This window comes from Apteryx rowi, unplaced genomic scaffold (genome assembly GCF_003343035.1).
Source record: "Apteryx rowi isolate R43461 unplaced genomic scaffold, aptRow1 scaffold_658, whole genome shotgun sequence".
Lineage (NCBI taxonomy): Eukaryota > Metazoa > Chordata > Aves > Apterygiformes > Apterygidae > Apteryx > Apteryx rowi.
Genome location: NW_020450936.1, coordinates 313,122 through 338,152, shown reverse-complemented (window position 1 = coordinate 338,152; position 25,031 = coordinate 313,122). Strand labels below are relative to the sequence as shown.

General features: G+C 36.4%; 1 protein-coding gene across 2 annotated transcripts in view; it reads right to left on the bottom strand.

The window, feature by feature from the left end:
• Nucleotides 1–963: 963 nt before the first annotated feature.
• KIF20B (kinesin family member 20B) overlaps nucleotides 964–25,031 on the bottom strand; it is a 47,863-nt gene continuing 23,795 nt past the window's right edge. For both annotated transcript variants that reach the window (XM_026085023.1, XM_026085022.1), the window contains exons 20-33: nucleotides 20,151–21,366; nucleotides 18,617–18,755; nucleotides 17,435–17,557; nucleotides 16,875–16,935; nucleotides 16,132–16,257; nucleotides 15,723–15,862; nucleotides 14,230–14,385; nucleotides 12,878–13,054; nucleotides 11,791–11,958; nucleotides 6,263–6,466; nucleotides 5,173–5,253; nucleotides 4,274–4,421; nucleotides 2,561–2,703; nucleotides 964–1,217 (exon numbers count right to left, since the gene is read on the bottom strand). In XM_026085023.1, coding sequence (XP_025940808.1) covers nucleotides 1,140–1,217; nucleotides 2,561–2,703; nucleotides 4,274–4,421; nucleotides 5,173–5,253; nucleotides 6,263–6,466; nucleotides 11,791–11,958; nucleotides 12,878–13,054; nucleotides 14,230–14,385; nucleotides 15,723–15,862; nucleotides 16,132–16,257; nucleotides 16,875–16,935; nucleotides 17,435–17,557; nucleotides 18,617–18,755; nucleotides 20,151–21,366 — 2,960 coding nt within the window. In that variant the 3' untranslated portion in view covers nucleotides 964–1,139. The remainder of the gene's footprint in view (nucleotides 1,218–2,560; nucleotides 2,704–4,273; nucleotides 4,422–5,172; nucleotides 5,254–6,262; nucleotides 6,467–11,790; nucleotides 11,959–12,877; nucleotides 13,055–14,229; nucleotides 14,386–15,722; nucleotides 15,863–16,131; nucleotides 16,258–16,874; nucleotides 16,936–17,434; nucleotides 17,558–18,616; nucleotides 18,756–20,150; nucleotides 21,367–25,031) is intronic.

The following is a 25,031-nucleotide window of genomic DNA, read 5'->3' as shown; positions in this document are numbered from 1 at the left end:
TACAGTCTAGAAGCTAGAAAAGCATCTTGTATTGGAACCTGATCTTATCTAACCGGAATCTACAGAACTGAACTAAGCATCGTCCTTTTGTAGGGACATCTCATGCTCAGACAACCTACAGTAGAAAAAACTGTATCAGTTTGCTGCCGTTGATCTGACAGCATCTTTGTCCACACTTCAACTATAATCACAAGAATGAAAGCAAAACTATTTCTACCAAAGTGAAAGATGGTCCTTTTTCTGTCAATTTACACTTGAAAAGGTACCTTATCTGCTAAAGCTAAGCTACAACAGTCATTTAAAAGGTCACATCTTATTTTCAAGAGAACCAATTTTTAATCTCTCTAATGTTCATGGCAGGTATAACGAGCCAAGCTGAATTTTTTTCTAATCACACAAAAGACAACACAGAACAACAGTCAAAGAGAAGAACTTATGACTATTAAGTGGGTGAAAGTCATGGAATCAGTTCTAAAAGTAACAATCTAAACCTTACTATAAAAGTAGCTGTTCTATTTGAGTGGAACTGGGTGGCTAGAATAAGCTGTCAAGTGGCTACGCCAGAGTGGATCACTTAAGATAGCAAGTTATAATTTAGAGAAACTATAATCCCTAAAGAAAAAGTTTTAGGCTTATAAATTATTTATTTTTAGAAGAATAAACATAAGATAGTTAAAATTACACAAATGATGATGGAAAACATGTCATATTTCTCCCCTCAGTGCCAATTTCTTAGTTTTCTCCATGCACAGCATTTTAAAGTCTTTTTCTAAGATTTAAGGATATACAAGTGTTTTAACGTCCGCTCATTTTTTCCACTCTTAAAGTTATGGTAATTATACTGGCTATTTAAAAAGCAACTTAAATCATTTTGCATAGGCATAATTCTTACTGCACAATGGGAAAATAATGAACATTTCAAAAGATACCAGTCCAAAAAAGAAGAGTCAGACGCAGGCTTTCTTGAACTATATTTCAGCTTTAATGGAGTCAGAATTTGAAACCATCAAAAGTAATCTATACATCTATACACAGGCTTAGGAGCGTGATGAAGTATGTATGGTTTCCTATGTACAATCAGCTGAAATAACACAATAGATATATGCCTAACTAGGAAAAATATACATGCTTTTACATGATTATTTAGCTGTTTTTGATCGTAGACGTCGTTTGATGATTAGGTGATCGCTTTCCTTTTCTTTCTGTTCTATAAAAATCTGAAAGAGATATTTCAAAAGTTACTCAGCTTTTCCTCAGAAATGTCTGGCATGCAACATTGCATATTAAACAGTCACTCTATTGGACACTTCTAGACCCATGTAACTACTTGATTTTTCCCATAAGCTGTTTGCAGAATGAAAGTTGCCTATTATCTTTTAAATGAAGGCCCATAGGATGCAGAGCAATTAGTTCATGAATTAAGTGACCAACTACTGAGAATATATCAAATTTAGCTTATGTAGTGTCTAAAATTGTTAGGAAAAAGCTGATCTGAAAGCTACTCTCTCTTCTAAACTCTGATACTAATTTCATGAAACAAGAAGTGTTTAGAAAGTCTATTTTTAGCTTAAATTCCTTCAACTTTCTTTGACTTTCCCAGGATTCAGTCTCTCACTTTTCCTTTCACACCTGTGCTTCTCAGCCTTTGTCTGCATTTGTGTCTTGTTTTCTGCTCATGGACACTCAGCATTCTGGCTTCTAGCTTCTTCACTCATACAACTTACAGAAAAAAGTCAATGGGATATCCTAGCATAGGCAAAAGCTTGCCATAGTGAAGGGAAGAAAGGCTTGAACAGAATAAAGAGATGTAGCTCTAACAGAGCAGGAGTCCTCTCAGCACCAGACCTACTGACATAGCCATAAAACTGCACTTCAGTAACTCCACTTCAAGCCCTGGCATATAAAACCCTTTAGAGGCTGGCTGAGGCAGGACATAGTTTAAGCATACCCAGAAGGCTGTCTGAACAGTGCTCTGGAGAAACATGGATGTATACACATCCTAAAGTTATTCAAAGATCATCCAGGCATACACAGAGTTTGGGACTACCTTAGGTACTCACTTTTCTTACAAAGCTAATTGTGTGTGCAGAATTTCATCTTTAGTGTTTCAAACACGCGGTCCCTAGTCAATGGTTCACTTGCGGTCTCTATTTCTACTTTCCCTTTATGCTACACTTAAGTGAATACTATCTGCTGGAACAACAAATAAATTATGATTCAAATACTGTAGTAGAGGAAGAAAATCCCCACATACCACAGCTAAAATATCTTTCTAAATTTGGATGCATAGGTATCTCCAGGATTGCTATATCATTTATACAGTAAGTCAGCAAACAGCTACAGAGAAGATAGCTGAAAAATGGAGAAAAGTAAAACAGCAAGGTTGTAAGACCAAAAAGAATGGCTAGACAGAATCAAGAAATAAGTTAGTATTTTCAACACTCTTCTCAAACTGATTAGACCCTCAGATTTGTTCTGTCCCCCTAATAGTTTATTTTAAGCCAAGATTGAAGAAATACTTACTTTGCATTACACCAAACAGTAACTTGTAATCACTTACCGAAGAGGCAGGGATATCTAGAGGACCAGAAATGTCAGCTGAATACAGCTTTCTCTTGACTCGTTTTGGCTTGATCTCATTTTCTTTGAGACTTTCTGGTTCTGCAGACTTAGGAGAGCTTATTGTCGCAATCAGTTTCTTTGCTAGAAGAAGAATTTTATTATAAATCAATACCTTACTGGTCTTGTGAGCCCCAAAACTAATGAATAAGATTAAACTAGTTTTTTAATAAAACTTGTTTCAACAGATGTTGAATGAAGTTTAAATATAAAAATTCAGAAGAGGTATTTGGCCTCGTTGAGACCATACTGCTATGGAATCTGCGGGCTGTTCTGAAAAAGCATTCTATAGCATCAGATGCAAACCCTTAGAGGGCACATTCAAAGAGCAGATCAAATCAATTAGGGTACTGATTTCATTTGAAGCTGGATGCTTCAACAGGAGCTGAACAATGGGTTTAACATCTTTGGGCTGACAGAAGTGAAGGGTAGAGTCAGTGTTCTCTCTATATTTGTATAGCTTCAGACTAGATTTGTAATGAGAAGACTGTGTATTATGAACTAGAGAGAAAGAAGAAAACCCCAACAACACCAAGCTACAGGAACAGGCAAAGAAATTAAGGATGTGGAATAAGGGTTACAAAAAGAACTTCTTCCATTTTCATTTCTTTGCTGCAACTCATTTGCTGGAATTAAGTATTTTCAGGGTGAAATTTTGAGTTGTCTGAATTTGGTTTCTGTTGAGAATGATGCAGTCCTCATTGACCATATCTGACAAACCCGAAAACTTTTCAAAATTCCACTATCGTTGTCTAGGCTATCTGACAGCAAAAGGTAACATGCTCTTTTGTAGCAAGTTTTGAGGTTGGTACAAAGATATTAATTTTAAGTATCTACATAGAATGCTGACTGACCTGTTTTTTTAAATTCTAAAAGACATCGTTATATGGTTAGTTAAATCTGGGGATCCCTTGTGCCCTCTGCCCCACCTCACCCCACCCACTTTATTTATTTAAAATCCCAGTAACTCAGGATCCATATGCTACCCTAGGGAAGAATAAAAACATATTCCTCAGTGGAAAGTCCTAGCAATTACACTTCCCAAGGCTATACTTAAACATAATAAATCCATTAATTGCCTTACAATCAGTTGATTAAAGTTTTCCAAATATTTTCTTGAGATACCAGATTTCAGATTCTATACAACTAATCTTCCCCTCCCACACACACATATCAAAAATGATTAATATAGCTTCCACAGAAACCAAGTGGGGGAGGAAATTGCTTACAGAAAAAGATAGGATACGGGGATTGGATTCAGCTCTTGATTTTTATATCAGTAGCAAAAGTTTCCTTGACATTTTTTGTTTTAATGTAAGAAAGAATAACTCAGACATTTTGAAATTAACATCAGTTACCATTGCTGTTATGTTGAATTCATACACATACATCCCTTGTCGTATCTTCTCATCCCACCTTGTTTACCTTTTTCATTTAACCTAAACCTTAGAATTATGAGCTCCCTGCAGCCAAGACAGCCTTTTCTACTCCGCAAGATCTGATGTAACAGGCCCCAGTTCAGACATCATTTCATGAACAGCTTTATACAACAGACATGGCCTTTAGCTACATATGAATGGTTATAGTAGCTACAAGTCTTTCTGTAAAGCTCAGCAGAAAACATGGTGGGGGGGAGACTTTTCTCCATACAAACCTTTAGAATGAATAATAGTAGGAGAACTTTGGAAAAAATCTCCAATTTTTTGTAGGGTTCCATCCTTCTTTCTAGGTGACTTCGTACCTGAAGTAGATTCTTGCTTTCTTAATGGGTATTCTTTTCTAAATGACTGTGTGGTAGACATCTAAACAGAAATGAGATCATTATTTAAGTAGAAATTTGGCTATCTTCAAGTTTAATTCAGTTTTGATTTTAAGTTAAATATTTTTAAGCTGGTATTTTGAATTTTGCTACTGACACCTCTGTTCATTATACTAATGATATGACAACAGCAATTTAGAGAATCTCGTTTTACACCCAAGAGAAAAAAAAAATCAAAAATCCTTCAAAATTTGACAGATGACATTTAAGGGCATGAGTAATATATGAAACTACAAGTAAAGTTTCTTAAAAAAGGATTCCAAGATGTAGAGTACTTCATTACAGAAACTGTTCTACTTATAAACAAAACAGGAGGATTACTGACAGGAAGATCTACTACCTACTCTCTGAATTTGCCCAGGACACTGCTAAGGCTTGAAAACATCCTCATTTTGCACACATGGACGATAATGAGCCTTAGCTTTACTTCAAAGGCATCACCTACAACAGCACATACCCTAATAACATGGTCAAACTTGTCTTCATAGCTATCTAGTATGTAACTCCCACTGAATCATTATACACAAATGCTAGTATATATTCTTGCCAAATACATACTTAATATCTTCAGTTATCTTCCTGTTAAACTCTCTAAGCTAACACAAGTGTTTAAGAACTCCATCTAAGTACATGGATAAAGATAAGATATTGCAGAGTACAAATGTTTGCTACTTTCACATATCCATCTTTAGGGAAAAAGCCAAACTAGCTACAAAAATAGCACAAGATCAAACCATTTTCTTGTTGCTTGTAGAAGGTGAATTAACAGCCATAGCAGATTTTACATTTTTCTTGTTTTCACTTTTCACAAAATCCTAAGAAAACAAATATATGATAAATATTAACACTACTATTATTGCTCTGGAAAGAATAATGATTATTTATGTCATAGAAGCAGCCACTGTTTAAATGCTATGGCTAACAGTAGAGAGGTATTGGTTGATACTGGATAGAAGAAACTATCCAAATCTGAATCAATTGCTGAACAATCTTGTGAAAGACAGGAAACTAGAAATAACTGTAGGTAAACCATTCTGACATTTGCTATTTTCCTCTCTCTCCATCATTTGCTATGCTTTCAGCTTAGAGATACTTGACAAGTGAACACACAAGTTGAAAGTCACTCAATAAATCTAAATACAGCTTCAGATTTACGGTGACAACTATAAGAACAGGTTGGTAGCATAGTACCATTGTTAAGCTGTCAGTATAAGACATTTCTGTCTTGGGATGTGATGTCATCTTTGTATTTAATAAACTTTTCTTTCAAGATCCACGTGAAGCAAGACTGCACGTTGATAATTTCATCAAAAGAAATACTCCAATACATCAGATGAATACAGAAAGCCAGTGTTCAGGAGGTCAATAAAGACGATTTGTGCCTACAGCTTTTCAGAAAAGTGAGAGATTTCAAGTATGATAACCAATAGCCATACCTAATGATAACAGTATAAGCTTGTAATTGATACCAATAATTTCCTAAGGCAAAATAAACAATCCTATAGAATTGGTCCGCCACTCTGATCTGTGGGATCATGGACAGGAGCAAATGGTACTCCCAGGGAGAGTCCAGTGTAGAAGGTAGTGAGAAAGTGCAAGTCAGACAGGAGGCCAAAGTCTGGATAAATTCAAGTCCCTGGCTGTATTCAACACAGACCAGAGATCGACCACTTCTGGGGGAAAGGGGGCTTTAAATATATACTAGACATATCCTTAGTGATCCTAGTGAGGACCAGAAAATAAAAATATGATTCTAGCAGAAACTATCACAGTAATACACTGAAAAACTGCACAACAGACTTTGTCAGTTGGTTTAGGTCATACCTCATCCATCTCTTCACTCTTCCTTTTCCTTCTTGGTTTGAGCATTTTAACTGTCACTGGCAAGGTGCTGCCCTGATGCTTCACCTCTATCTTATTGGGTTGCAGAGGTGTGAACTGGATTTCCATCTCTGGCTTTGGGAACCGACTAGTTCTTCCGTTTTCTGTGGAAACTTCAGAAGAATCAAGGACGATGTCTGAATGGCCCTGAAAGCATACAGAAAACTTAAGAAAACAACCTTTAAAATAAGTTTGAGGAAAACAAACAAACAAAAAAGGTAGGGAAGTGTACATAAAGTAGGCATTCCGTTTTCCAGCTATTAACTTATGGAAGACTTGTAATGGAAGTAGGAAAATTTACTTCAATTACAGCAGAATTTAAGCCTTATTTTCTAGAACTTTATTTTTGTTAAATTTTAACAAAATTAATGTTTCTGAGTATGACCACAGAACTTAATTTTCCAAGCTGAACTCAACCTGGTGCCTTGTTTCCCAGCCATTTTTCAAGGACACAGCTAGTCACACTTTATATAGCTAAGATTGACATGATTGTCAATTGATAGAATTGACATGATTTTCTGCTCAGTGCTGCTGCTCCTCAGGATCTCGGCAGGAGGTATTTTGACAGACAAGTTTAACTCTTCTTCAGCCTATTTTTAGAGAGCTTGCCCTTCCCCTTCTACAGTAGAGATGTTAATTATGTAGATAACATAAGTCTAGCTGTCAAACTACAAGCCGAATTCAACCTGTGAGAGACTTCTATATCACTATCTTTTCTTTGGAGATAGAGAAGGCTTTCAGGTAGCAACATAGCCCAAACAAGCTGAAGACCTCCTCTTGTTCCAGCTGACAACCAGAAGAACTGCATGGTGGAAGTAGGATGGAAAGGTCAGTTTGCACAACTCTTTCCCAGCAGCACTTGCTGTCCACCATCCACATAACGCTGTTTCTCTTAGTGGAAAGAGTTGCAGTGGTAGCCTCCTCAGCTCCTGCTTCTCCATGGCAGCAGTGCAGCTGCTGGCAAGCGTACAAAGTGAATTCAGTACCTGTTTGGATACAATGCCGAAAGTAGGCTACTGCTCTGGGAGGGGATGGCAGGTGGCTGTTACTACTGGTGGTAGAGTCCCAAACACAGACTAGCTGTTGTTGCTTCTCATGCTGGTTCACCCTGGAGGGTGCTGAGACCTTCCTCCTCTCAAACCAAGAACACTCAAGGAAAGTCAAAGGCTGTCACCCTCTTCAACAGGCTCTGCCGGGATTTTGAGTGGGGGTACCTCCACCACCACTGCATCCCCAAGGACTAGAGGGTTGGTTAACAGAAATATTTTTCTTTATAAATGCTATTGCATGAAAGAGTTTGCAATTCAAAAGTTAAGAATGGTTAGAGTCATTAGCCAACAACACTGCACACAGGAATCCTGCAACAGCAGAAAGGAAACTGAATTTGTCCTGCTGTTGCTTGCCCATTTAAATTGCTTTATAAGTACTTTTTCCAGGTGATTCTCATCTAAGTCAGCCACTTCATAGCATCACTGAAAGGTATGTTTTCAGCAGCACATAGTTAAAGTCAGATAAAGTTAATCATACAATTATTTTTTCTACAGATTTTGTTTCTACCAAAAGCCACTAAATCAAGTGATTTAACTGTTCTTCCCAGCACCCAGAAAGGGATAAGCAGAATAAAGCTTTAGAATTGTTCAGGTAATGTGACACAGACATCCCTACCCATCATTATCTATCAAAATCCACACAACTACAGGAAACAGCCAGATTTAAAGTTGTAGACCAACCTCAGTTTCACTTAAGAAGCACTGCTAGGACATCGAAATAATGAATAATTCTCTTTAACTTCATCATATCTTACTGGAATACTTTGTCCAGCTATAGGGTTACTCTTGCTCTGTTCTTCCATAAACTGTAAGTATTTAGAATGAATAATGATTATGCTAGATCGTAAACCTCAAAATATTTTGAGCGTTCTAGAAGTTTCAATATAAAAGCTCCAGCACAGAGCTAATGAACATCTGGGCTGAAAGACAACAAATTTTTAAGACTGTAGTTGCATCTATTGAGCATATGACCATTGGTGAGGTGAGGCCCTATTAGGTCTCACCAATAGTTCATCTAGTTCAGTGTTCTGCCTCCAAGAGTGGCAGAGAGATGTTTAACGAGAACATGGCTACTTTCTACAGTCTGTTCGCTCCATACTCTCCCAGCACCCAGAAGCGCCACACCGGAAGTGTCAGAAGGTACACCTTCACCTAATCCTTATAGTGTCCATTTATGAATACGTTTATGGATTTCTCTACTGTTAATTTGTCTAATACCTGCTGACATTACCTGCTTCCATCACCTCCAAAAGATCACTAGCTGCTGCATAATGAGTACTTTATTTTTTTTTTAAACTATCTCCTGTTAGTTTCACTGAGTGCTCCCTAGTTCTTGCAGGATTTAGCGAAGGACAGTTCTGCTTTCAGCTTACCCATGACCTCCATGATTTTGTAAGCCTCAGTTGTACCCCTCCAGTAGCCTTAACTTCTCCAAACTGAGGAGTACCAGCTTTTTAGTCTCCCCTTTTAAGGCAGGAGTGACACATTCCCTTGATCATTTTAGCTGTTCTTATCTAACACCACTACATCCTTTTTAAGGATTCCACTTCCCCAAAACTTTATGGCATTCATTTCAAGAACATCATAACAAGGGTTTCCTCATATGATAATCCCATAAGCAGCCTCTTTCCTCATTTATAACATACAAGTAACTCTGTTCACCAGTAGAATTCAAGTATTGTTGCTACAGGCTTGAGACAAATACTTTAGCACTAGTCCTTCACAAGAATTCTTCTCAACAACTAATTTTATAGCAATGATTCTTGAATTATGTTCAACAAAAATCAGGGCAACAAATTGTTTCTTTTACAGGAAAAAAGATTAAGTCAATAAAACAGCTGTATCCTGTTTTTTTTTTTTTTTTACTTGATGTCTACATTGAGCTTAGATTCAATGAGGTAAAAAGTTGCTGAGAAAGAAAATTAACAAGCAAGAAAGTTGTTGTGCTCCTGGTTGGCTTTTCATTTATAAAAAACGAGCAACCATGAATATCCATTCACAGAAGCAAGAAGGAAGAGTAAAGCCAATTAGGTAAGTTCAGACAAACACAGTAAAACTGATCTGCAGATGCTTACAAGTTTCATGAGAAAGCTAACAGAACAAAACTTCAGACAAACTCTTCTGTAGCTATACGATTAGCATAAAGATCTTCCGGCTGCAAGAGCAAAAGAAAACATTGGCCACAAACCTGTTTAACCATGCTGGTTTATGGTTTTGGACACCTGAGATTAATCAAAGGGGAAGTCTAACAGCCATTAGCTTTTCTTCTCAAGCCAGAGGGAAAAGGTAATGAAATTTGTAAGCTCCATCTGGATACCAGAAATACATCAGCAGGACCAGTGGAGAATGCCTGATAAGCTACAGTCCTTTCCTGGTCCAGGATATAACATAGTTTATTGGAAGAGGTCTTTCTTGTTTCAAAGCTTTTTGGTAAATGTAATGACTCTCTGCAGTAGTCATTAAAAGCATATCCATGATACACTGAAGGTTTAGAAAGCAAACTTTTTCCATTGACCAAAATTATCACCATCTTACAGAACAGACTTTTCCCAGAGATTGCTTCTTCTATTTTCCCCAAAATCCTTTACTTTCTGATTGAATAGGATATCAGCCATTCATACCGTAGATCACAATCTAGTTTCTAACAGTTAGGAGGATGTTTTTCCAAGGCCTTCCCAAACACCTCAAAGTTCACTTTGGAATTTCTTGACCTTCCATTGATACATATGGTACTTGTCATTGTCAGAGATGACATCTACGGAGGCATTTTACTTTGGGGGGTGGGGGGGAGCCCCGTCTGTTACCACATCACATCTAAGCTCTGGCACTAGAAGGAGTTACTAGGACCACACAGTGAAAGGAGAAAGGCCTGAAATGTTGAAGGAAGAAGTTATTGCACTTGCTCATTATCTTCACAAATTATCTTTCACCTTTCTGTGACTAGAATCTCTGGAATTCATGAAACCTATCTCAAAGGCAAGCAGATTTTCTGAAGGCTGAACCACAGCAGAAGCCTAGAGACTCTAGCAAGACTAGCACTGAAATCCACAGGGGAAAGATATTAAAAAAAAAAAAGTACAGTGGAAAAACAAAAGTTTCCCTATACACTGAAGTTTAATTTAGACAAGTTTAACTCAGACTGACAAGCATACACATTGGAGTTTGCACTTCTCAATTTTAAGGGATTGAGAACCTGCAACATTTCAGAATGTTGAAATGTGCTCAGACTTTTTCCTCAGTTCTTCTACCTTCTTTTCTTAATATATGGTATTTTTGATAAGAGAGCAAAGCACCTAGGACATCAGAAGATTTTTCAGTAAACTGGACATATGGTAAAATAGGTTTCTTGGTTTTTATGGTCTTTCCAGAAAGAGGACTAGGAAAAGAGATCATTCTTATGAGAAAGCAGTACAGATGCCCCGCTATGTCCAACCACCACAATTCATTTTTAGCAGTTTAAGACGACAACTACTTCGTTTCTCCAGAAGAACCTGGGATATCTCCCAGCATCATTTCCTAGTTCTTCCTTGATATATAGACAAAGGAGTAATAGATCTTGCTCCTTGCAGTACAGAGAGCTGCCCTTACTGGATCCCACAACCAGCCTCCACACTATGCATATGTATAGGCTGCTGGTGCTCTCTCAGCAGCTATTATAAAGCTGTACAGAGTGGCTTTCCAAAAGCTGTGCTGTCCTGTCGCATACATCACAAGCTTTACCTACACAACACTGGCAGAAGTGAGGAAAAGGCAAGAAACTAGTCAGAATTTTTGGTAGTAGACAGCAGCTACACAGATGAATGCATTTTAGCATTCAATCCAGTTCTGGAGCAAGGGATGAATTACATCTCCCAGTAGCTAAAGAAGGGATTGTTAGGCCATCTATGTTTAGCCCTGTTCATTATTAATTAGCAACAGAGCCACATAGTATTAACTCAGTTTAGCAGGAAAACTACCTCATTAAATATTGAAATAAAAGCAGCACACAAAGGCCCAGTCAGAATCATGGGTCTCAGCACAACTGCAAGCCTTTTAATTCTTGTTCAGGAAAAATGCAGAGTTGATCTTCTCTTTGCACAGCCTTCAGATACTTTTTACAGGTGGAATGCAGGATACTGTCTTTTTCTTCTGAACCCCAATATGGTCTAGCATCTCTAATTACAAAATCATTCCTTTTTACCAAACTATAGACGATATGAAAGATGTTTAAGCTGAAATCCCTTAATATGCACATAACTAAACTATGCAACAAAAATGAGAGAAAACTTAAAATGGAAGATACAGTTAAAGTATTGCATTAGGAAAAATATTTTTCTTTTTAATTTTTGGAAGTGTCTCAGAAATAGACACCAAGGAGAGAGCAAAACAAAAAATTATTAACATGTTACATTTATAGAAGATATTTACTAGTCATAAATATACCTCTTTGTTGCATACAGACTGATCCATTGTATTTTGTCCTTTTTGAGGCAATGGTACTTCTGCTAAAGAATGAAGATTTTCTTGGTGAATACCTCGTTTCAACTCTTTTATAATGTCATCTTTGTCTGCCAACTCTCTTCTTAGTTCCTCTATCACAGTTCCATTATCCTAGAACATATTAAAATTGGCACAAATTGAAGAATGATTGAAAAAAAGAAATTAAAGCATATACAAGCATCACGACAACTATTCAGTAGCATGTATGTTTTAGAATCGCACACTAAGCAAGTTAACTATCCAACAAAAAGCCGACTAATCCCCTATGTTCATGGGGCCCTTGTGGAAAGTGAAGAAAAGTCACACAAAAGCATGGGAAGATGCAACATAACGTTTTCTCTTTTACTCTGCTTATGTACTTCCATCTTCCTCAAGCAATAACAAGGTCTCCTCCCATTCGTTCATGATGTCCTTGGTGTGGTGAAAAAGGCAGCAACTGTTCTGGTTGTTTATATTATGAGCATCTGTCCCCAAAGATGCTGAATCCAAAACAACCACAAAACAGTAACTTATTCAGTCTTATATATAGATTTTGAAGCCTTACTCTAGTACTTGTATTACCAATCCTGGCAAAATCAGGACACTAAAATAAAAATTTAACTCCTGGAATTCCTCTCCCCCCACCTTAACTTCTTTCCTCTCTTCCCCATCTGTCTTCTCACATCACTGACTGCTAGCCCTGAAACACTCAAAGAAATCTCAGAGAAAATTTCTCACTGAGGATTCAGCCTAGCTTGGGGGCAAAGTAGCTCTGGTGACTACAAAAAAAAGTCAGTTTAGGATTTCCCATCCAACTTTGCAATCAAAGGATCGAATAGATGTCAAGTGTTATTTGAACAGCTAAATATTTTGGAACAGTCACTACTACAAATTCAGTTTCAAAAGAACATAAATAAGGCTCTTCTTTTTTAAATTAGCTGCAAACATTTTCAGCATGATAGTGATAAAGAACAAAACAAACGCAGACAAAATGAGAAGAGCAAGAATACAGTGTTTGCAACATTAATGGTTAACAAAAATCAAAGCCAACCTTTCCCGAATCCTTTAACACAGCCTGTTTCAGTTCTGCTATTTCTTTATCCTTTTGGGTGGTGCTAGAAGCCAGAGTCCTGAGCTGTATTTCCAAAGCTTCTACTAATTTATCTCTTTCTTCACGCCACTTTTGAAGGTTGCTGTCCTTTTCTACCAGCTGTGCAGTAAGCCCTTCCTAAATGGGGAAAATATAGGTTAGAATCGAACACCTCTTCCCTACATTCTTTATCTGAACTGTCCTGACTGACTGGTTTCATATAGTTAGTATTATATTATGGCTTTAAAAAAAGCTACTAGTAAACTTGAAAATTAAAGCCCACATAGACTCTGTATCAATTCTGAGGGAAAACTAGTGATCTAATTTCACCAAGAACATGCAAAAGCAAAGCCTGCTTCACATAACTCTGCATCTATATTAACTCTTTGAGAAGCGGAGAATTTTTGGCAAGAACTTCCACACCAATTTGCCTGCTTTACAATTCTATTACTACCAAAATGCCAGGTAAAGTCAGAGACGAAGCAATAATAGTACTCACATTGCCTTGTACTGGTTCCAGATCCAGAAATTCACTGCCAACTACTTCTAGATGCACATATAGTTTTGTAGATTGTACAGATTCATAAAACAGTTCCATGTGTTTAAGATGTTAATATCATGACACAACAGTCCCATGAACAGGCAAGGTATCCACCTTGCTATTAAGTCTCAGTTGCACTACTTTGAAAGTGATATGAGACCAAAATCAGTGGCATTTTGACCAAATATTTTTACTAAATATATGGAGAAAAGCTGAGTCTTTTTGCCAACTTCTGCCTGTTTTTTCTTTTCATTTAGAAGAGAAAGGCTTTTATATTTTTAGGATACAAGGCTTTTATTTTTAGAAATTTTCTGGTTAGTCTTTTTTATTTCTAGAAAAGCCAAAACAAGATTTGTTTCTTAAAAGAATATATTTTTTTAGCTTCATTAAATAGTTGGTTTTTTGTTTTTGTTTTAGTGTAGGTTCCTTATTGGCGTTTGACACACAAGGTGAGGTTTCAAGAATTCTAGTGAGGTGATGGGATAGAAAGGAAAGATTCTTGCAGAAAAACAGACATGTTACCTTCTATTATGGGCTAAGCTTTTTCATTTTGTGACCCTTATTGTTTTATTTTCCATACTGAGCAGATCTCATCTGGGCTTTCTCATGGGAGAAAATGAGAGGAGTTTTGGCTTTGACAAATGCCAGTTAGTCTCAAGTACCAATACTGTTAGCACTTGACATGAGACTTGCTCTACGCTACTCACGCAACAGGACCTCCCTGAGACCTCCCACAGAGCACTTGCAGAAGTCCCCATCAACTATTGCTTACAATTTCTGCTTGTTGCTTTACATGACGTTCTCTGTCTTCAGCAAATTTCCTCATTTCTCTGTTGCGATGACTCTCAGCTTCTTTTACTTGACTTATGAGTCCCATTTTTTCCTCAAGCCACTTCTTTCTATCAGTTTGATACTTTTCCTCATACTCCTATTTTAAAGAAACCAGAAATACCACCATAGGTAGAGATTAAGCAAAAGAAGTCTTAGAAGCTGGATTACCATTAAAGGGACTTGTTTCAAAAACACAGAGGAAATACTAGCCCAGTTTTACTCCAGCATATTTCTAAGTGCAAATATTAAGTTTTTACTTATTCTTCTCTGTTTATTAAAAAAGCTAACAGTTTTCAGCACTTTTTATTCAGACTGAAGTGACTTCATGGAATAGAATTTTTTCTAAAAATTTGCTTTGGAAATATCATGAGTACTATGAAAGTTACACAAAAAGTAATGATAAAAAGAACCTCCTAGCTTCCAAATTCCTAATCTCTTATGCTGCCTTACAGGATATGTTAGAAAACTCATTTCTACCTCAGTACTGAAAGGCAAAAAATGCAGTACAATTTGAATGATAGGCAGAGCCAGCATGTACCTCACGGAATGTCACTTCAACCCACAGCAACATTGCCTCCTCCCCCCCCCCCATTTCCACCAATGAAATCTTTTGTCAGATATTCTCCCATGTAAGACAGATGCACCCAAGTGGTTGCTTGGAAAAAGCTACCTTTTCTACCCAAGGAAAATTAGAGGTAGCTCCTCAGCCCAACAGGGAGGACTTCCAGGTCAAAAAGTAAGCCCATGATCTTGAGAGAGTTTAATTTAGTTGCCCAAGCATCTGACGGAAAACAGGTTTGTCAGAGACATCTTCTGAAGTCATAATTGCTTTCAGTTAGTGCTCCTTTCTTGCATATATTGTAAAAATAAATTGTACAAGTATATAGTACATTTATTGCATAGGTATATTGTGAAACAACAAATATTATGTGGACTCTCCCTTCTGTTTGAAGGATGGCATTGGCTTTAGTCACTAGAAACATTACGAAGTTATGCAGGAAGACAGAAGCACAAAAAAATATTCCACTAACAGAATGTATGTGGCCTGTGTATAACCACACAGGAAACCTCAGTGACAGACTGGTTCTTTCTTTAATGAAAAAAAGAATAGAATTGGTTAAGACAACTGTACAGGGGAACCCAGCTATTGCAGCACTGTCCACATTAGCATTACATGAAGAAGGATGCTTTCCATATTATATAAAGGGGTATCAGTGATGCAATTCCTCATATATTACCAGTGATGCTGCATTCAGGCCTTGCTGCATAGCTGCACAGCAGCTTTTAGAGGAAGTTTCATTTACCAATATGAATGTTTCATACCATGCCCTAGCTCTTGGATATAATGGCAGAAGCTAAATATTTAGATTTAGTCTCCTCTTAGTTTAAAGCTAAAACTTTCATTTAAGTATGAATTAAGTCACCATATTTTACCTTCAGTTTTTCTTGCAGCTTTACTGATTCCTCACTACTTGCATTTATGTTTTTCTCTTCTCTTTTGTGTACCTTTTGCTGACAGTCACTATTGCTCTGGTTCTTCAGCTCTCTATATTTCTGCTTCCATGCTTCCAATTCTAGTCAGTATACAAAATGAGATTACATGGTGTATAATTTCAAATACACACACATATCCTTCTACTAAGATCACTTGGATTTATCACTACAACCACAAAGTGACAGCAGAAACTTAACTATTAGAAATTTGTTGATGTACTACAAAAATTAATGCCTGAATAACAGATAACAATTAAAAATGGAATTTTCAAACATAGTTTGCAGCAAAACACAGTATATTAAAACCACAGTTTTGCCTCCCTGTTCCCTTGACACAGAAATAGTTTACCTGAAACTAATCTGTTGGTCTCTTCTAATTTGGCTTCAAGCACTTGATCTTGTTCAATCTGAGTCTGTTCTTGTTCTTCTAACGTCATTCGCATATCTTCAATTATTTTTTCTTTTGCACACAGATCTGAATATTTGAAAATAAATTTACAATTAAGCCTTCTTCTCCTAGTCCCCACCATTCTCTCTCAAAGTGCCTCACTACAAATATTTCCCCCCGCCCCGGATCAAAGGTTCTATTAGAAAGAAAGAGAGCATCTCTATTGAAATAACTTTATCCAAAATTCTTTAATGGGTCTCATCAACATGACTCAGATCAGAGTTTGTGTTACTGTAGGTCACACTATTGTTTGTGTTATCTGAGAAAATCACCATTACCCATCTACTATATCTATATCTCTCAAGCCTGGAGGGATACCATCATTGTACTGATTCATGTTTCAATATTTGATTTTGTTAAAATGGCAACTCCTGCCTAAATAACTTTTTAAAAAAAAGAATTAACATATTGATACAGAAAATTCACACTTTGGCGCTTTTATTTCTGAGTCTCTGTTTCTTTGCTTTCAAATACATCTGATAATTGTAAATCAATAAATATCTGGTTCCTGACTAACATTTTAATGTCCAAATTGGAGTTTCTCAAACAACATTTAAAAACAAATACTACAAGACTCAAGTTGGTTAATAACATGACTTGTTATATTGCCCACTAAGAACAGAACAATAATGGCTCTTGCTGACCTTTACATAGTTTCTCATACTTTATGGAGAGTTCTTCCAACTTCTTATTACTCAGCTGCTCCTAAACATCACATTGAAAGGAAATTTAGAGAAAAAATATGGGAAAAAACAAGTACACATGCTAGAAATCAGTAGCAGTCTGGAAAGTTTTTCATTCTGGGTTTTAGTAAATAATACGCAGAATGTTTGAGACAGTCTGGAATAAATAGATTTTCTATATACACTATAAAGGAGCACTTAAAAGCTCACCAGCTAACAAATAAAAAAGTTTGGAGTGAGACTTTTTAACTAACATTCGGATGCTTCAAATCAGAATCAGGGCATTTTCAGGTATAAAGTAAATATTTACTAGACAGATTGTTCTATTTAAAGTAATTTGACAGAGTCCTGCAATGAGAAGTTTTCTCAGCATCTTTTATCCATGAAAATTCATTTCAGCCTGCTAGTCTTACTTTATCCCATTCTCTGTAGGCTTCCTCTAGTTGCTTGGAAATTTTCTAACTTCATTAACAGATTGGTTAAAAAAAGAAAAGCAAGTAAAATTAAAAAAACTAAAATACCTTTTTAAGTTGTTGGATTGTGCGCTGTTTGATATCTAACTCTTCACCAAGCTGGTTTTTAATTTTCTTAAGTTCATTAACTTTGTTCTGCAGGAATTTTTCCTCTGAACGCATTGTGCACACCTACAACAGAGCCCACAAAAATAGCAAGGAAGGCTTACAGCTAACCATAAAGTGTTTACAATCTCTTTAAGCTATCTAAATAACCTAACATTTGAATTTAAAAGTTAAATTGTTGCAAACACATACAGATTTTAGCTAAATTATTTCAGGGTCTGGAAGTTCTGTACTGTATATCCTTTCTAAGGAAAGGACTTCACCATCAAATAAGGTATTATACTTGGCAGAAAAACAAACAAACAACAAATAGCTTAATCAAATTTGAACAGCTGTCCATTTAAAATGAAAGTTTTCTAAAATATGATCTCATCTACTCCTTGCTCCTTCCCAAGTAGAGGGGGATTAACTGTTGAATACTGACTAGAACAAGGACAACAAATGTCAACGGCTGCTGTGGAAGAGAGTAATACATTTTTAAACCTCAATTTTCAAGCCCCAGCTCTTGCAATAATTTTATTGATTTTTAAGCTGATGCAGTATCTTGTTAGGTTTTAAGAACTGCTACTGCTTAATAACTAAACACTAACAATTCACATTATTAAATGTAATTCCATTCTTTCATTTCCTCTCCCCAAGCTTAATAGAAAGCATAGCTTATATTTATTTATATAAATAATTTATTTATTTATTTGACTCTGGAAGTTAGCACTTTCCTCTTCTGGTAACCCCCCTTTTTCTCAAGATCAGTATTTTCCACAAGTCTATTAAGTCAGCACATATAACAATATAAGGCTATTATTATTACTATAATGATTATTAGAAAGTCCCTTCTCCATAACTAGGTTAGCCATCTTTTTCACAGACCTTTTTCAGGAATATCAATAATAAAATATTTTCCCCCTTTCAATATCTGTATTAATGCATATTTTGAAATCTAATCTTCTCATTAGCTTATAGCTTCAATAACATTGCTATTTAGGGTTCATTATTACTCTAAATGCATGCCTTTGAAGAGCCTTAGTATAAAGTGTTTTTAACATCCATAGTTTGAGAAAACTGGTTTGACTAACAGACCCCTAAGCATAATCTTGCAGAACAAACACCTGGCTTATAGTTACAAACCTCCTTTTGTACTTGCTGAATTTGTTTCTTGGCATCAGAAAACTTCTCTTTCAAATCTGTATATTCTTCATCTTTCCTCTGGAGATCTTTTTTCAGACTCTGTATGAGGGCAGAACTCTCAGAGAGCTCTTTACTTAGCCTTGTATGAGAAAATAAGAAATATAAACAACATTACAATGGTATGCATCTCAGAAAGGAACAGCATCTACAGGTTAACTCAAGTTCTGACTACCGATTTCTATTTGTAAATAAGTCATTCTCTCAGATCTATGACCAAATTTATATTATTTTCAGATCTGAGCTTCTCATAATAAGATCCTGAAATAACAAACTAGTCCATTTCACTTCCAACCACTGCAATTAAAAAAACAAAACCATAAACAAACAAAGAACAAAGACACAAACAAGACACAAAAAGCACCCAAGACTAACAGGGTAACAAGGCTAGTACCAAGTAGATTTAAATTGGATATCTACATCCCAATCAGGCTTTGTAAGGGTCAAAAAAAAAGTCAGGGAAAAAAAAAAAAATCACAACACTGCAACAAATACTGCTCTCAGTTCCAAGCACTACAAGGTAATTATTAAGAAGTTTGATGGGTTACTTTTAAATAAAGGCCATATTACTATATATATTTATATATATACACACATATATTTATTTATATTTAAAGGAAACAACAAGATATCTTAGATTTTTACTTTAAAACTAGATAGAAGTGTGTTTTGTAGCTTTTATAACTGGTGGTACAAAACAATCAGATTTTGCACTAGGTCTCTTAAGAAGAAAATTTTCCAAAGCTATAGAAGCAAAGGGCCCTTGATTCCCAGACCTTCACGTTAAATTGTGCTTTAGAGGGCATGTAGATCCCTGGATGGAAAGGGTATTAAAGAAACCCTAAAGAGGAGAAGGGCTACATAACATCTTAAAACTACTTCTGTGTAACTGCAATTTCTCTACAATATAATCTCTGATATATCTAATCTCTAATTTCTTTAAGACTTAAGTAGAAGAGGCTGGTGATAGTTCTACCTTCTTACTCCCATTATCCTTTCAAGTCCTTATAGCCGACTGTTTACGGGAATAGCTACTACCAAACAGTTGTTTACTTACTAGGACTAGGGTTTTTTTTAGTATTTTATACTTCCCAAGGAAAACACTACCTGGCTTTTATATAAATTGTAAGACATAAGATTAGATTGTGCATCATTTCTTTCAGAAAGGATATACAACGTAAGACTCTTAAAACCCCCCAAATAATTTTTTATTTCCTTGCATGCTCTTTTTGTCCCTAAAATAGTTGCACATGACTTAAATCTATATTCCTGGAGGCCTATACAAACAGGCATGGAGGGGAAGCAAGCAGAACATACAAATACAAATTTCAAGAAATGTATCAAAACTTCTTAAAGAAGCAGTTCAGATAATGTTGATAAGCGTGCAAGTGTATTACATAAAAGTGATGCTCACAGAAGGTAGTTTTATCTTGGGTCCATCCTCAAAGGACTAAGAGTTATCTCAGTATTTACTTACAATTCTATAGATTGCACTTTCTCATTATCATTTTTCTCTTTTTCCTGAAGAGAATGTTTTGTCTTCTCCAAGTTGTTCTTCAACTGCACAACTTGCTCCTTCAGATTTGCTTCCTGGTCATTTAGTTCTTTCAATTTTTTTTCTGAATTAGCACATTCCTCTTGCAGGACTACTATAGTACTTTCTAGATTTAAAATAATAGATTCTTTTTCCTTAAGTGCTTCTTCTAACTTTGTTCTGCTGTCATCTTTAGTTCTAAAAGCCTCCAAGAGATATTCAAGCTCTTTTATTTTTTCTTTGTAGTTGGTAACTTCTTCTTCAAGCTGTGCAATAGCTCTATGATCTTCAGCAATCTGTTTTTCAGAATCCTGGGTTTTCTTTTGAATTTGCTCTTGTAATTGATTCATAAGTTCTTCTTCCGTTATGGGCAGACCACCTTGATTTGTAAGCTCACTTAATTTTATTTTTAGTTGATTATTATCATTTTCACTGTCAGCAAGTCCCTTGTTTAAGTTTTCAACTTGTTGAAGTAGTTCTTGAATCTGTTGACTTTTTTGTGAGGAAGCCTTAATAATTTTTTTGCATTCTTCCCAAATGCTTTCAATGCTGCAACGAAAGGAGCTGTCCCGTCTCAAATCTTCTGTAGAAGCAGCTTGGGATTGCATGCAGAAAGGACCAACTTCAGATCTCTCTGGTTCACCTTTTTGAGATTCTTCTAAGAGATCCTTTAAATTAACCAAATCAACATCCATAGCATGAGACTCTAAGTGACATTTATATAAATCATCTATTTTGGATTGCATTGTTTTTATTTGTGACACTTTATCAATTATATTTTGGTTGGCACATTCTACTTCCTTATTTAATAGAATAATCTTTTCTTCTTGTTCCTTATTTATAGTTTTCTGTTTCTTCAATTCAGAAACAATTTCCTGGTAGTTAGCTTGACACTGCCGAAGTTCTTCATTCAGACCAGATGCTCTTTCTTCAGAGGCAGAGAGCTCAAAGTGCAAGTTTGTCATCTGTCCGATGAACTCTTCTTTTTCGATCTGCTCTCTTCTGCGTTGTTCTTCAAGTACAGCTAATTGAGATTCCAAGGTTTCAGTTCTTCCCTTCAATGCTAGTATTTCTGCATTGTTCTCAGAAGTATTTTGTTTCATGTATTCAGTTCTCTCTTGCTCTAGCAAATCATCTTCCCAACATTCCTTGATAGCTCCTAAAAAGATACAGCTCAGGTTGGTTAAGTCAATATTATAGATTATTATTAATAATTACTATTTGGTGTTATGTAGAACACAGCCACCCTTTAGAAGCTAAACCCTCACATCATATAGCGTTTTGAAGTCTGAAGTCATTAAAGACCTCTGAACAGAGTAGTAAGTGCCTCTGGGACTTCTAGACAGTTTGTAGCAAAAGGCTTTCAGTAACCTCAAAGAATATTTTGTCATGGCTCTGTTCAAACTGTTCACTTTGCACTGCTGGTGGAAAACACAACTTTTTTTTAAAACCATTATGTAGTAACACTTATGAGCTACATAATGTCTAGTTACATCAGTTTTCTACCCTCACTGGCTCAATCTCAATCTTATTCCCTTTAATCTACTCAGTAATCATTCATTCTACTTTTTTTTTTTTTTTTTGGGGGGGGGGGGGAGAATATTTTTCTGAAAAGTTTCATTCATACTCAAGAGTGCTTTACAAAAAAAAAAAGCAGCTAAAATGCAGCACAAGTTCACTTAATGCTTGGCTCCTTCCCCTTTTCCTTTTTAATTGGATTTTCAATTAGGTAAATAGAGAACAAGAGTTATTTTTGTCCCCACTTAATATTGGATGTACAATACTGCCAGAAATAAGTACAAAATTGCAATACAAGCTCAAATTCCTATAAATACTTTTTTTAGCTTGAGACTGATTTTCCCAGATAATGAGCAATTCTTCACTACAATGACAGAGCTGGAGTCACTTTTGAAAAAAACTGTACTTCAGAGTTTTTCAGAATCTAACAGTGTTCCCTCAGTAACATGCATGCTATGTCTTAGTATTAAAGAGAAACCCTAATAGTAAGGCTATTGCAACTACATATTTTTGGGAGATACTGAGTACTGTAACTACAGTAAGGCAGAACTTGGTAGTCCCCTCATGTAGCCAGCACTGAGCACAGATACATGTGTACTGCACAGCAACAGCCTCTGAACAGAGCTGACATTTCACAAGCAGTCATTGATTGCTGATTACAAAAAAAAAAAAAAAAAAAGTAATGCTAAGATGTTAGCAATAGTGTTTTTGCTCTTAATTCAAGTTTGCTGTTTTTCCCTCCTCATTGTTTTTAAAGGGATCAAGTTCCACAGGACCCTCTCCATCCCTCCCCCCACCATGCCTTTTTTTGTTGTTCTAATTAGACCTATTAAATGGTCCTGTTGGGTCAGACAGTGACAGCTTTGTAAGTCAAGGTAATATTTATGGAATAAAACCATGTTTTCAAATCACAAGACTAAGGACTTTGGACTAGGAGACAGTTTTCTGTGAAAGCCCAGTCCCATAGCCCCAAGAAAATAGAACAAACACTACATATTCCTCATATTAGACATGATTTTTTATAAATTTTAGTAAAGGGAAAAGATAAGGTGTCTTAGGACCTATTTAGTGATCTAAGGTGGCAAAAGAAAAAAAATAGTATCAGAGCCTAGCCAAAACACCCATAGTGAGAAGATAAGATCATTTGTAAGAGGATTTAGAAGCAATCTAGATGCTTTGCACTGACAGCCACAATCATGCAGTAAAGCAGGATAAACATTACTGCAAAAAGATACATGATGTTCAGCCCAGCTTTTTATGCAAAAAGTTTTAAGAAACAAGCAAACAAAAAAAGCCCCACCCAGAACATGGCAGGCAGGTCCTAAAACTTGAAGGGTACAAAAAGATTAACCTCAGGCCAAGATAACCTGTTTTCTCTCTGAACAGTCTTTGATTTTTTTCATAGAATTTAGAGATACCAGTGGCCCATAGGCATTGTGATATAGCTATGTTTGTCGTTCTATTGTGCCATGTACACTTAACCATGCTTGTTTAAATGTAAGTAAAACTTTTGTTATAGAATAAGTTCCACCATTATGGAACATCTAACAATTCAGTTTCAAAGTCTGACACCTTACACTTTCAATACCCACAGATAAGAGAAACAGATCTTTAACTTCACTAGATAGCCTGTGCTTCCCAATAGAAAAATCTCAATGTCAACATCAAGCGGCAGTGTTAGCTTTTTAATCAAGCAAGGAATTAAAAAGGGTAGCTATCACTTTTCTGACCATTTTTTTTTTACATTGGCTGCAGGCATAAGATCACAGCAAATTTACTACCATCTAGTGTATCCAAGGGTCTGCCATCAGCTTCATTTTTTTGTTCCCATAACATTTATACAGGTGGCACAATCAAATGTTTGTGCTAGGATCCAATATTCAACCCAATCAAAGATGTCAGAGGCAAATCAAAGACATGCCTGGTACGGAGACAGAAGTTTCTCCCAAGCAAGACTATGTCAGAGGCTTGTTCAAATAAGTGATATGAACACCAGATGTGCCCCTTTGGTCACACCACTGGTCAGCCCCACCCCAGTATTTTACCTCCTTTGGCCACTGTTGGACAAGACACAAGCCCAGTCACTTTCTACAGACCTTTCCCCACATAACAAAAAAATGGGGATGTTGGGGGTTATAGAAGCTATATCCTAGCCCTTCCAGTATCTGTTTATGAACCTGCTGGCTGTTAGTTTGTCTCATCGTTCTTTGATTCTGTTGAGAACTGTCTGCTTCCCCTGCCTCCTAGGGCAGCAGATACCAGTTCACCACACACTGTGTGAGGTGCTCTTTTACACATTTTAAACCAATCTGAGTTGGAGTGCCCTCTAGTTCTTACATGGCAGGATTTGGTGAACAACAGTTCTGCATTCAGCTTATTCACCATCTCTAGCCTCAGTTTTCTGTGATGATGTGAAAGGAATCTGGCAAGTCCCCTTCAACATATTATAATCTCCCTTTATGGAGAAAGGGGCTTTCTGCTTCTTATTTCTAAGCTTATTTCCTTTCCTATCCCCATCCTCATCCAAGCAACACCTAGAAGATTTTCCCATTTGCTTTTATTTTGCAGTAGTAAGGTAAGAAAGGAAGGGAGGGAAAGAGATGTCTGATTCTCCTTTCACATATCTTTTCCTTAGTTCTATGAAGAACTGAAGTCCCTCTATGTTCACATGTCAAATTAGAGGCTGGCAGACATTGCAAATACTATTCTGCACAAGTCAGGCCCACAGCGCTAAGTCTCACTGAGGAAGACCCTACTAGTTAAAAAAGTCATTAAAGTTTTGTCCCTAAAGATCCAGCTTCTATATTTATCCCCTGACAAGATTGGTAAGCTCACAGGTAAAGCAAGGAAAGCATGAGGACAAGAAGTACAGACATGACAGAACTGTACAAGAACATGCTACATATGAACTTAAAGTTTTGCTTTCACAAGTGCAGAGCATTTTTCCTTTGCCAGCACCATCACCTTTGCCAGTGCTGATGTGTACACTGTTCATAGAGAATGAAACATCAAGTTCTACAGCACGTACTGTATGACTAAACAATTAGCAAGTCAGACACCTTTGATGCTTCCTTCAATAATTTTAAAGCACTTGAGCAGGCAAAGCTACTCTCACAGAAGACTAACAGCAGCAAATATAGTACTAAAAACTACTGTTAAGCAATATCTTGAGAACTACAGCCAAGTTTGCAAGTACATCAGCAGATATGGAAAAGCAGCAGAAAGGAAGCAGCTTCTAAAAACTGATTTTTATTTTAAGTGTTTAGAAGTAAACAGGAATGGACCTTCTGCAAAAGAGATATTTAC